At 36.9% G+C, this 12,619-nt stretch overlaps 2 protein-coding genes across 2 annotated transcripts; both read left to right on the forward strand.

The window, feature by feature from the left end:
* The first annotated feature begins 2,087 nt into the window (after nucleotides 1-2,087).
* Nucleotides 2,088-5,430, forward strand: LOC144852972 (uncharacterized). Its single transcript, XM_078711026.1, has 2 exons — nucleotides 2,088-4,016; nucleotides 4,448-5,430. Exons 1-2 carry the CDS (start codon nucleotides 2,088-2,090, stop codon nucleotides 5,402-5,404), a joined length of 2,886 nt encoding a protein of 961 aa, XP_078567152.1. The 3' UTR covers nucleotides 5,405-5,430.
* A 1,408-nt stretch (nucleotides 5,431-6,838) lies between these two features.
* LOC144851470 (uncharacterized) lies at nucleotides 6,839-11,143 on the forward strand. Its single transcript, XM_078708961.1, has 3 exons — nucleotides 6,839-6,999; nucleotides 8,072-8,921; nucleotides 9,392-11,143. The coding sequence occupies exons 2-3, from the start codon at nucleotides 8,109-8,111 to the stop codon at nucleotides 10,355-10,357; spliced, it is 1,779 nt and encodes a 592-aa protein (XP_078565087.1). The 5' UTR covers nucleotides 6,839-6,999; nucleotides 8,072-8,108; the 3' UTR covers nucleotides 10,358-11,143.
* The last annotated feature ends 1,476 nt before the right edge of the window (nucleotides 11,144-12,619 follow it).

Raw genomic sequence — 12,619 nt, forward strand, 5'->3', positions numbered from 1 at the left:
TGCTTATTTTATTAAAAGTATAGAAGGAGCATTGCAAATAAGAAGCTTAATACATTTCAAATAAAATGTTGATTTATGGTGCTTTGTTGTCAGTTTAATTTATAAGAGATTACAGTACAGTAATTGCATCTTTAAAGAATTTACCAATCACAAGCGACACGAATAGTCCATCGGTTCTGATTGGTCAAATCTTTGCGTTGCGTCCTAGTGGGAACCAAGTTTTAACAAGGAAGTTCGTAAAGTAAGTAGTAAAGTAAACAGCGATCCTCAACTTCGGAACGGTTAGATCTATTTGTAATTCATGAATTAATAAATTAATGCTTATTCAATATTAATTAGTCAACCAATTCGCATAATGGTACATTAGATCCATTCTCACAAAGATAATATGTTTGTATAATTCATTGGAAGCTAAATTTCTATTTATTTGTTCTCTGCTCAACAGTCGGCACATGGTGATGAACCTGGCCTTCTTCTATTCGTTGCTTTCTATAGGCCATAATCAGTAACTTGCATGTTTCATCTCGTTCCGATGTTAGGTCTATAATTTCTTAACATATTTACAATGTTAATTTTATAGTTAACAACATATCAAAAGTTCTCCATAATCGGGAGTGTCAATTTTGAGAAATTATCGATTGATTTTGGTACTCTATTTTAATATACATCGCGATGATCGGCAACGTGAGTGAGTTAAGTTGGTTACGCGAGAAGAAAAAATTATCCACGTCAAAAAATCTGTACCACGTGATTATATTTCACCAATCATGTACAAATTGGAGAATCCCCAAAACCTCATGTGGTGTGCAGTGCAGTAGTGTACACAAACAGCACAATATCCTTCGTGAGGAAGAATTATTTTGTCACCTAAACAAACGAACATATTGCTTATATGCTTGTATTAAAATGGTTTCTGATGATTATGGTTTGTTAGAAACAGTTTTAAAAAAAGAAGACAAGATGGTTATTGTATGTATTGTTAAATTTTAATTATGCTTTACTTATTTTAAGCCTGGATATATTTTTGTTGAAAGGGTCAATGGTCATATCGTGGCTTTTGCACAAAAAAAATCCCAAAAAACTAGAAATGTAAAAATAAAGATTTATGAGGTCATTCGTGATGGGCCGATACATTTAAGTCTTCTCTCGCGTTGAGACTATAACCTTTTTTTCAAATCTATGTTTCTAAATCATACGATTGAAATATTTCATTCACATAATAAAAATTGACTTCGTTAGCAAACACAAATCATGAGGGACCTCATCATTTGTTGTTTTTTTATAGAAAAAACAATTTCCAGATGAATATACTATAAATACAGCACTATCATTAAAAAAAAGACAAATTAAATACAGACATGGGGAAAGTCTAGCTCAGATCATGTCTCTCAATTTTTCGACAAATTCCCAGAGCAGTGAAAGATTTGAAATCTTAACTCGGGTCCAGTGGCACAGTTAGTTGTGTAGAGAGCACTGCACATACACTCATTTTATTACCCTTTAAACAAACAAAAAAGACAAAACTATTGAAGCTGAAAGATAACTCATGTAAATTAGAGATGGGATACGTTAAATAGTACTTTTGGTACGGTTGATAAAATGACATGTTATATGAAAAGAAAATCCAAATCAATAATCCTTAACCAATCACAGAGCTCATTGTCTCAAATTTCGACAAACTCTGGAAATTCCCAACACTAGTATAAAAGAGAGTATTGATTTAGGTACACATCGTGCCGTTGTCCGGGAACAGTGACATATCTAGATGCATTTTTCTTACAGGTGTTAAATATATTGATCTGTATTCTGGGAAACATTGTATTAGGCCATACAGATAGCAGGCCTACCTCTGTGATTAGCTGAAAGGTGTAATAATACAATACTGTAGTACAATACTCATTTCACGCATATTTTTGATTTATATGTGGTTATTCTTTAGAAAGTAAACCATATGCGTTATACATATTTATTCATTACACACAATAAATAAAAGCATGTTGCATGTTTTCTACTTTATCTCCAAATAATAATATACCGGTACATCTTGCAGATTGCATTTAGCTGAGCTGTGAATTAACAGTTTGAAAATGCCCCGTGGAACAACATACGCCGACAATTCCTCTAACAGAAGTCTTGGTAGGGCTGGTTTGCCTATGGGTAGTGCTCCAGTATCTAGTGGAGGAGGAAGCTCTGGTGGAAGCTTATGTAGTGGATTGGAAGGAATCTTAAGTGGTGGATATGGTGGAAGCTCAAGTGGTGGATATGGCAGTAGCAACTACTCTGGTAGTTCTGAGTCTTCTTCTAAAACCTATGTTGATAACTCTTACAACCGTAGTATTGGTAGAGTTGGCATGGAACATGGATCGAAGGTAGTCTCCTGCAGTTCAGCAATCAGTGATTCCACACCTAAAACCTATGTTGATAACTCTTACAACCGCAGTTGCGATAGAGTTGGCATGGAACATGGATCGAAGGTAGTCTCCTGCAGTTTAGCAATCAGTGATTCTACACCTAAAACCTATGTTGATAACTCTTACAACCGCAGTTTCGATAGAGTTGGCATGGAACATGGATCGAAGGTAGTCTCATGCAGTTCAGCAATCAGCGATTCTGCACCTAAAACCTATGTTGATAACTCTTACAACCGTAGTTTCGATAGAGTTGGCATGGAACATGGATCGAAGGTAGTCTCCTGCAGTTCAGCAATCCGCGATTCTACACCTAAAACCTATGTTGATAACTCTTACAACCGCAGTTTCGATAGAGTTGGCATGGAACATGGATCGAAGGTAGTCTCTTACAGTTCAGCAATCAGCGATTCTACACCTAAAACCTATGTTGATAACTCTTACAACCGTAGTCTCGGTAGAGTTGGCATGGATCATGGAACCATGCCAGTCTCCCGCAGTTCAGCAAGCAGCGGTTCTACACCTAAAACCTATGTTGATAATTCACCGAACCGTAGTTTCATTAGAGTTACCATGAAACATAGAACCATGGTAGTCCCTCGCAGTTCAGCAAGCAGCGATTCTACAACTAAAACCTATGTTGATAATTCACCGAACCGTATTCTCGGCAGAGTTGGCATGGAACATGGAACCATGGTAGTCCCTCGCAGTTCAGCAAGCAGCGATTCTACAACTAAAACCTATGTTGACAATTCACCGAACCGTCGTCTCGGCAGAGTTGGCATGAAACATGGAACTATGGTAGTCCCTCGCAGTTCAGCAAGCAGCGATTCTACAACTAAAACCTATGTTGATAATTCACCGAACCGTAGTCTCGGCAGAGTTGGCATGGAACATGGAACTATGGTAGTCCCTCGCAGTTCAGCAAGCAGCGATTCTACAACTAAAACCTATGTTGATAATTCACCGAACCGTAGTCTCGGCAGAGTTGGCATGGAACATGGAACCATGGTAGTCCCTCGCAGTTCAGCAAGCAGCGATTCTACAACTAAAACCTATGTTGATAATTCACCGAACCGTAGTCTCGGCAGAGTTGGCATGAAACATGGAACCATTGTAGTCCCTCGCAGTTCATCAAGCAGCGATTCCACACCTAAAAGCTATGTTGATAATTCACCGAACCGAAGTCTCGGTAGAGTTGGCATGGAACATGGAACCATGGTAGTCCCTCGCAGTTCATCAAGCAGCGATTCTAGACCTAAAACCTATGTTGATAATTCACCGAACCGTAGTCTCGGTAGAGTTGGCATGGAACATGGAACCATGGTAGTCCCTCGCAGTTCATCAAGCAGCGATTCTAGACCTAAAACCTATGTTGATAATTCACCGAACCGTAGTCTCGGTAGAGTTGGCATGGAACATGGAACCATGGTAGTCCCTCGCAGTTCAGCAAGCAGCAAACCTACACCTAAAACCTATGTTGATAATGCCTCTAACAGAAGACTTGGTAGAGTCGGAAAGCCTCTTGGAAGTATGCCTGTGAGTTCGAAGAAAACCAAATCAACTGAGTATCTGCAGAAGGCTCATGAATTTCTGATGAATAACTCGGTATGTTTTGTTTAGTAACGTTTTTTTTTATTATACAATATCTTTCCTCTCTATCAACACCATCGTATATAAACATAATTTTCAGCTTTTTCAGAATAGAAGTATAAGCAGGATGGCACAGGAAGCACACATAATGAAAAGTATACAATTAGAAAGTATAGGCCTAATTAAACGAACATGCTTGAATTCTACATTATAGGAATGAATGAATTATTAATGTGCACCATATCAGAAGCAGTTTGACAATTATGTAACTGTAAACGTTTTTGTTAAACCTTCATTTTAGAGTTAAGGATATGCAAAACTAGGATGAGAATGGTGAGGGGTGGGGGAGTGAATAAAATGGTTCGAAATCTTCTACTCTATATGCAGAAATCTTTATTTGTACACCACATACATTTATATTATTTTGCTATTGTTATTATTTACAGTATGAAGAATCGCCATTTGAAGCAGACGGAAATTTGGAGTCTCATTTGATTGATCAGCTTAATCGTATGTTGTTATCAACAAGAAAAAAGAGAAAACCATTTGAATGGTACGAGGGTCCGATTATTAAGTTCTGTGACCTCATTATCGGTGACAAAATTGGTCATGGTGGCTTTGGCGACGTTCATCACGGCTATATGAAAGGAAAGGACGTTGCTATTAAGAAGTTACGCGTGCAGCGTGTGAGTCAAAAGAGGTTGACTCAGTTTGAAGACGAAGTTCGAATCTTCTGCAAACTCAAACACAAGAACATCATTACCTTCTATGGTGCCTGTATCGAGACACCTAACCTCTGCATCGTGATGGAGCTTATGAATGGAAGTCTGTATGACGAACTGCATTTCAAGGAACACGAGTTCAGTTATACGGAGCAGACATTTATTGCAATGGAAGTAGCCGATGGTCTGAGGTATCTCCATGTTTTGAATATTGCTCACTGTGACATCAAACCAACTAATGTGTTAATCAACATTGCTTCTGATGTTGCGAAGCACGAAGTAAAGATTACAGATTTTGGCTTAAGCAAGATCAACAACAAGCATTCAGAGGCAGCTGGCGACGACATGACACGTGAACTTGGTACTCCGCGTTATTCAGCACCAGAGGTTCTTCGCGGTGAATTCCTTGACACCAATGGAATGATGATGGCAGATGTCTACTCATTTGGTTTGGTAATATTTGAAATATTTAGCGGCGATGAGGTTTTTCACGATTACAACGTGCATCAGTTGAGGAGGAATGTTGGAAATGGTGACCACAAGCCGCCTGTACAAGATCTGGGGTTGTCTGGCCCGCTGCAAGACTTGATGCTGAAATGTTGGGAAAGATCTCCAACCACACGTCCTACGGCTAGTGAATGTTATACATCTTTACAGTTGATTTACCTAACGACTGTTTAGTAGGAAGGATTTTGCATCGGTGATGCATTTTTGCATCGGTGAAGCATCGGTGAAGCATTTTTTGAAATAGGCAAATTTTGGTGGTGTTTTTTTAAATCGAAGTTAAGTCAATACAGCTACATAGCTAAATACCGGCTCACCCTTTTAAATTTTATGAAAACAAATATTTTCTAAGGAAACTTGAATCTCTTTTACGGATAAATATCCTAACGCGTGTTAGATATAGTGTTTTTTATTTTAATGTTTATAGTACGTTGCTATAGTTAGACATTTGATTTATTAAAATGTTAGCGATATTCTACAATATCTTCTTTCCTCTCTATCAACAGCATCGTATATAATTTTCAGCTTTTTCAGAATAGAAATATAAGCAGGATGGCACAGGAAGCACACATAATTAAAAGTATACAATTAGAAAGTATAGGCCTAATTAAACGAACATGCTTGAATTCTACATTATAGGAATGAATGACTTATTAATGTGCACCATATCAGAAGCAGTTTGACAATTATGTACAACTGTAAAAGTCTTTGTTAAACCTTCATTTTATTTGTTTTATTTGTATTTGATGATAAAATAGATATAGAGTTTTTAATGTTAATGCTTATAGCATGGAGCTATAGCTCCATGCTTATAGTACGTTGCTATAGTTTTAATCGACATTTGATTTTAAGTTGTTACAACGGGTATTACATATGGTAAGGATCCTTCTTTCTCACAATGTTCGATATTGTGTATTTGTGTAGTATATGATAAGGTGTTAAATATAGATAGAATCAATGTTTAGTATACTGTAAACAAGAATGGTTTTTGGAACTTTTTAGTAGACATAGGCCTACTATTAGTTTTCAGCCTGAGTGGCAGGTTTTGTGTTGGTAAAAATATAACTACAGTAATATCATTCATTCATTTTATCGAAGTCGGAGTGTATCTAAATGCAAGTAGGATAGGGAGTTTAGGGCATATATTAAGTTTCAATGTTGTTTTTGCTAGTTTAATAAATTTCAAATACGGTAGTAGGGCCTACAGTATAAATGTCGATTTATTGTGCTTTGTTATAGTAAAATAGATGATGATGATGGGGATGATGATAAGCAATAGACGGTATGGTATTGATAAATGTTCTCCGCATGATGTAAAATGGGGTATGTGATTATGTTATACGTCATACATAATACGGCTGCCAGTATCTTCATCAATATCATTAATGTTACAAGTACTAGCCTATAGCTACTTATTAGGCATAATGAATATGATTATGACATTTCCCGTCACTTGAGGAAGAATGTTGTAAATGGTAACATTCACGGAATAATTAAGTTCAGTAGTGCCGTGTGCAAACCAGCCAATCAGGTAGCTCAGCGGTCGGTATTTCCAAGTTTCATCAAGACGGGGAATACCCTCCACCTTCTCACTGAACAAGAAAAGGGAAGAGAGGCAACGATATGTGTTTCATTATATGAGTTACCGTATGTTGCCGAATGGAAGACTAATTATGTATTAGCGTTGCTTATTAGTATATATTTATCGACTGATGATCCGAACGAGGCAACAAACGTACGAGCTAGGTTCGAAGTCCACACTCGGAGACTAAGTAAGTAATCATTATCATGCCTACTAGACTAACTAACTAAGCCTAGGCTATATATATTACAGTGAACCATCATATCATACTGTCTATCATACAGCCTACCCTACTAAACAGACAAGAGGGGAGGGGTGATGTACACCACTAGCGCTACCTTCTGTTTTTGCGCTCGTTACAATCGGTAATTAATTGAAAATATCAACTAACACTATATAATTTATTGATAAAAACACAGTTAAATAGGCATAGGCTCTGAAAAAATAGACTTATCCCTATCCGGAAATCATACTAGCTTGAACGATATAAGGTCATGTCCTACACTTCAATGTTGCTTTTCCTAGCTTATTAAATTTGAAATACGGTACAGTATGTCGATTTATTTGTGCTTTGTTAGTTAAATATCATTATGATGATGATGATGGTGATGATGATGGTGATGATGGTGATGATGACGACGAGAGCAATAGACAGTATGGTATTGATAAATGTTCTCCACATGTAAAATGGGGTATGTGATGATGATGTCTAATTGTCCATCATACATAATACGGTTATCAGTATCTTCATCAATATCATATCGTACTATAGCTACTTTAATCAGGCCTAATTAAAATGATAATGACATTTCCCGGAAGGAAGTAAGTTCATGGATTAATGTCATCTCAGTAAGTTCCGTCTGTATAATCAATGATCAGGGAGCTCGGTGGTGGGTATTTCCAAATTTCCAAACAGGGAAGTGTTTATTTTAGTTGCCGAATTTAATGAGTCATATCCGTTGCTGCTTTATAATGTTTGGTGTGTTGCCGTCATAAAGTAAGGGGAGCATTCTCTCTCTAAAAAAAAAGGTGCATACTTTCCGTGCTCCTCAGTACTACTAAATACGTGATCATTTCCTTTAAAAAGGATCAGGCGAATTCAGGGTAATTTAAATAATATTAATAGTTTAAAAAAATAGATGGGAGGAGACGGACACCCTTGGATCCGATCCATGTAAAATGTAAATAATTGTTTACAGTTAACATAATTATACTTATTATTCATTTTTAGTGACATCCAAATATATAATTACGTCTTTCAGATAACATTTACCTGAGTTGTAAGCAAACTGTTTTAAAATGCCTCGTGGATCAACATACGTCGATAATGCCGCTAACAGAAGACTGGGTAGGGCTGGTTTGCCTATGGGTAGTGCTCCAGTATCGAGATCTAGTGGAGGAAGTAGTTATCTTGGTAGTTGTGGGTCTTCTAAAACATACGTTGATAATGCATACAACCGTAGCCACGGCAGAGTTGGCATGGCACATGGAACCATGGTAGTCTCCCGTAGTTCATCAAGCAGTTATTCTATACCTAAAACCTATGTTGATAATTCATACAACCGTAGCCTCGGTCGAGTTGGTATGGAACATGGAACCATGTCAGTTTCCCGCAGTTCAACCAGCAGTGATTCTAAACCTGGTACCTATGTTGATAACTCTTACAACCGTAGTTTTGGTAGAGTTGGCATGGAACATGGAACCATGGTAGTCTCTCGCAGTTCATCAAGCAGCGATTCTAAACCTGGTACCTATGTTGATAATTCATACAACCGTAGTTTTGGTAGAGTTGGTATGGAACATGGAACCATGGTAGTCTCTCGCAGTTCATCAAGGAGCGATTCTAAACCTGATACCTATGTTGATAATGCATACAACCGTAGTATTGGTAGAGTTGGCATGGACCGAGGAAGTATGCCCATTTCTTCGAAGAGCTCAAGCACCAGTAAACATCAGGTGACAAATCCTGAAGTTAAGCTATATAAAGATAATGCCGCCAATAGAAGACTTGGTAGAGCCGGGAAGCCTCTTGGAAGTATGCCTGTGAGTTCGAAGAAAACCAAATTAACTGAGTATCTGCAGAAGGCTCACGAACATCTGATGAATACTCCGGTACGTTTCTTATTTCTAATAAGAGTTTTTAAATTACAATTACCTAGCTAAAGTATACTATATCTTATTCCCCACACTTTCTTTCCTCTCAAATCCATTCTATCGTTATCAGAATGTGAAAACCTGCTCTAAAAATCATCGTAGGAAATAGAAAATTGTACGTATTGTGAAATGTTTGAATACAATACAAAAGGGGAATAAATATGACAATTTATTGCTATTAAACAAAATAAAAGGTACTGTATTATTATTGCTTTCAATTTGTTTATTATAATGTTATCATATAGGCCCTAATACAGAATAAAATGGAATAATATAAAGTTTTGTATACATCATTATGTTTACTATTTTCTTTATGATGATTTTATTCCATTCATATGAAACCTTTTTTGGTTATACGACTTCATTCATACAATTTAAATACGCATCTTTTTGCTATCATTATTATTCTTGTTATTATTATTATACAGAATGAAGAGTTTAAACCACTATTTAGAGCAGACGAAAATTTGAAGTCGCATCTGACTGAACAGTTTATTCGTATAAACTTACTGCGGAGACAAACCAGTGCAGCCACAAGAAAACCATTTGAATGGTTCCAGGGTCCGATTATTAAATTCTGTGACCTCATTCTCGGTGACAAAATTGGTCACGGTGGCTTTGGCGACATTCATCACGGCTATATGGACGGAAAGGAAGTTGCTATTAAGAAGTTACGTGTGCAGCGTGTGAGCCAGAAGAGGTTGACTCAGTTTGAAGACGAAGTTCGAATCTTCTGCAAACTCAAACACAGGAACATCATTACTTTCTATGCTGCCTGTATCGAGACACCTAACCTCTGCATCGTGATGGAGCTTATGAATGGAAGTCTGTATGACGAACTGCATGTCAAGGAAACCGAGTTCAGTGATACGGAACAGACATTTATTGCAATGGAAGTAGCCGATGGTCTGAGGTATCTCCATGCTAAGAATGTTGCTCACTGTGACATCAAACCAACGAATGTACTAATTGCTGCTGATACCGCAAACAAGCTTGATGTAAAGATTACAGATTTCGGATTAAGTATGATAAAAGACTACTCCGACATGGCACGTGAACTTGGTACTCCGCGTTATTCAGCACCAGAGGTTCTACGTGGTGAATTCCTTGACACCAGTGGAATGATGATGGCAGATGTTTACTCGTTTGGTTTGGTAATATTTGAAATATTTAGTGGCTATGAGGTTTTTTACGATTACAACGCGCATCAGTTGAGGATGAATGTTGGAAATGGTGACCACAAGCCGCCGGTACAAAATCTGCTGTTGCCAGGTAAGCTGCAAGACTTGATGCTAAAATGTTGGGAAAGAACTCCAACCACACGTCCTACTGCTGGTCAATGCTTTTCATCTTTAAAGGATCTGTACAAAAACTATGTATTCAATCGGTGCTGAACCAAAGCTGTGTGTGGAGTGAGCGAGTGATATGTGGCAACATGAATTTAAACAAGGCCAACAGCCATAAGTCGCGTGCTAAAACGCATAGTGATACCGGACCGACAGACAGACCGACCGACCGACCGACATAGTGAACTATAGAGTCAGTGTGGTGTGTGTGTTTTAATATATTTTAAGTGGTGAAAAATGTTCTAATTTCTTCCAATCATACAGTTATGTAGGCCAATCTTTTAAGAACATTTTGCAGTAATTTATTTTCTCATACGACCCTCCGTTGAGGAATTATTCCATAATTACACCAATATCAGAAAATGCATATAATATATATAAACTGATACAAGAGATAGGTACTTGTCATTTCAATTGCTAATTTGACCTGCATTAAAGAAAGAATAAAAGCAAGTGTAGGCCTAATTGATAATATCGTATTATATTGATATATATTCCCTCGAGCAAAATATCATTCCCTCGGCGGGGATGTCAAATCTTATATTTCACCTCTAAGCAGGCAATATCTGTATAATATTGCATTGATATTTATTACTGTTAAGTGCTATATACTTGTCTGTATTGTGTGTAATATAATCATCAAGGAAAACAAATTTCATGTTCAAATATGCCAAATGTTTAGTCTGTGATATAAAGAAACATCAGTAAAATATAAATGTTGAATTTGTTTATTGTTAGGCTACTTTTGCCTATCTGGATATTGAAGCGTTTCTTCAAAACAATCACTAATGTGCACTTATAGGGTAAATTTACCGAAATAAGGCTTCCATGATGTTTTTACTGGGTCATAGCGGATCCTTATAGGACGCAATGCAAGGACGTAAGCCGCCACGCAAACGATTTGACCATGAGCGATCGAATAGTTAACGAATAATCCATCCGTTTGTGATTGTTCAAATCTTTGCGTTGCGTCCAAGCTTTAACAAGGAGACTCGTAAAGACGAATTAGGTAAACAGCGATCCTCAATCTGGGAACGGTTTGATCTATTTATAATTCATGAATTAATAAATTAATGCTTATTCAATATTAGTAACTGGAAGCTACATTTACCGTATTTATTCGAATAAACGCTTCCCTCCAATAAACGCCCCCTCCCCCCCCATAGAATATCATTTTGAAACGCCCCCGCACCCACATTTCTATTTGTAGTAGAATCCATTGATTGATAATATCTAAAATTGACCAAGTTTGATACCATTTTTACTGTATTTTATCACGATCATTATAGTTTGTTCTGTTTTTGTTTTTGTTTTTTTGCTTTTTAAAAATGTAATATTAGTGCGTTGTGTTTTTATCAACTGGTCTTTCATCTCCCTAAATCTCCCTGCTTAGTTAACCGCAGGGCCGTACCACTTTACTGATATGTAAATTTTACAGAATCATAATATAAACAATGACACACATTGCTGGTACTAAAAACTAACAGAATAACATTAATTGTATCAACTAACAATAGTTTCAGTTGACTAACAATAGAACAATTAGGCTACCAACACTGTGAAAATTGTAATACAAAATCAAAAGGGGTGGGACTGAATTCCTTATACAGTAAATTGTACTGTACCCCTCCATTACCGGCCTACGGTATGTATTCTCTTCTCGAGAGTCACGGCGCATTATGACCCATATTCATTATTATTATTTATATTATTTATAGGCTTTACAGAGAATATTATATAGGATAATAGGGCGGTATTGGTTGGGAGTTCTATATGGGCCCATACGAAGATGTCACAATATATAATATATAAATACATAATAGTGAAACAAACTAACAATTACGAATAGGCATAAATTAGAAAAAAATATGGAAGGCTACTTATTATCAGGTATATTTTTATTTTTAAAACTAACATCGAACAAATCCATCAATAAAATAGAATTACTGTATAACACCATAGGCAACTTTCTATTGTCTATGATAACACATTGGAATTTCCAATCTTGTAATTAACTGGAAAAGGAATGAAGTAAAATTCACGGAATAATTACTGTAATCAGTAGTGCCGTGTGCAAACCAACCAATCAGGCAGCTCAGTGGTCGGTATTTCCAAGTTTCATCAACACGGGGAATACCCAGCATCCGGCCACCTACACAATGAACAAAGGGCAGAGCGACGATCGATATAAACTATAACAATTACTGTATTTCATTATTATGAGTTAGCGTATTTTGCCGAATGGGAGAATAATTATATATCAGCATTGCATATTTGTATAAATTTATCGACTGATGATCCGAACGAGGC

This window comes from Antedon bifida, chromosome 9 (genome assembly GCF_963402885.1).
Source record: "Antedon bifida chromosome 9, ecAntBifi1.1, whole genome shotgun sequence".
Classification (NCBI taxonomy): Eukaryota; Metazoa; Echinodermata; class Crinoidea; order Comatulida; family Antedonidae; genus Antedon; species Antedon bifida.

What these genes read in the sequence shown, in the direction of transcription:
- LOC144852972 (XM_078711026.1), top strand. Translation starts at nt 2,088, where the DNA reads ATGCCCCGTGGAACAACATACGCCGACAATTCCTCTAACAGAAGTCTT. An exon ending in AATTTCTGATGAATAACTCG is followed by an intron (nt 4,017 to 4,447) that starts GTATGTTTTGTT and finishes TATTATTTACAG; the next exon opens with TATGAAGAATCGCCATTTGA.
- LOC144851470 (XM_078708961.1), top strand. Translation starts at nt 8,109, where the DNA reads ATGCCTCGTGGATCAACATACGTCGATAATGCCGCTAACAGAAGACTG. An exon ending in AACATCTGATGAATACTCCG is followed by an intron (nt 8,922 to 9,391) that starts GTACGTTTCTTA and finishes ATTATTATACAG; the next exon opens with AATGAAGAGTTTAAACCACT.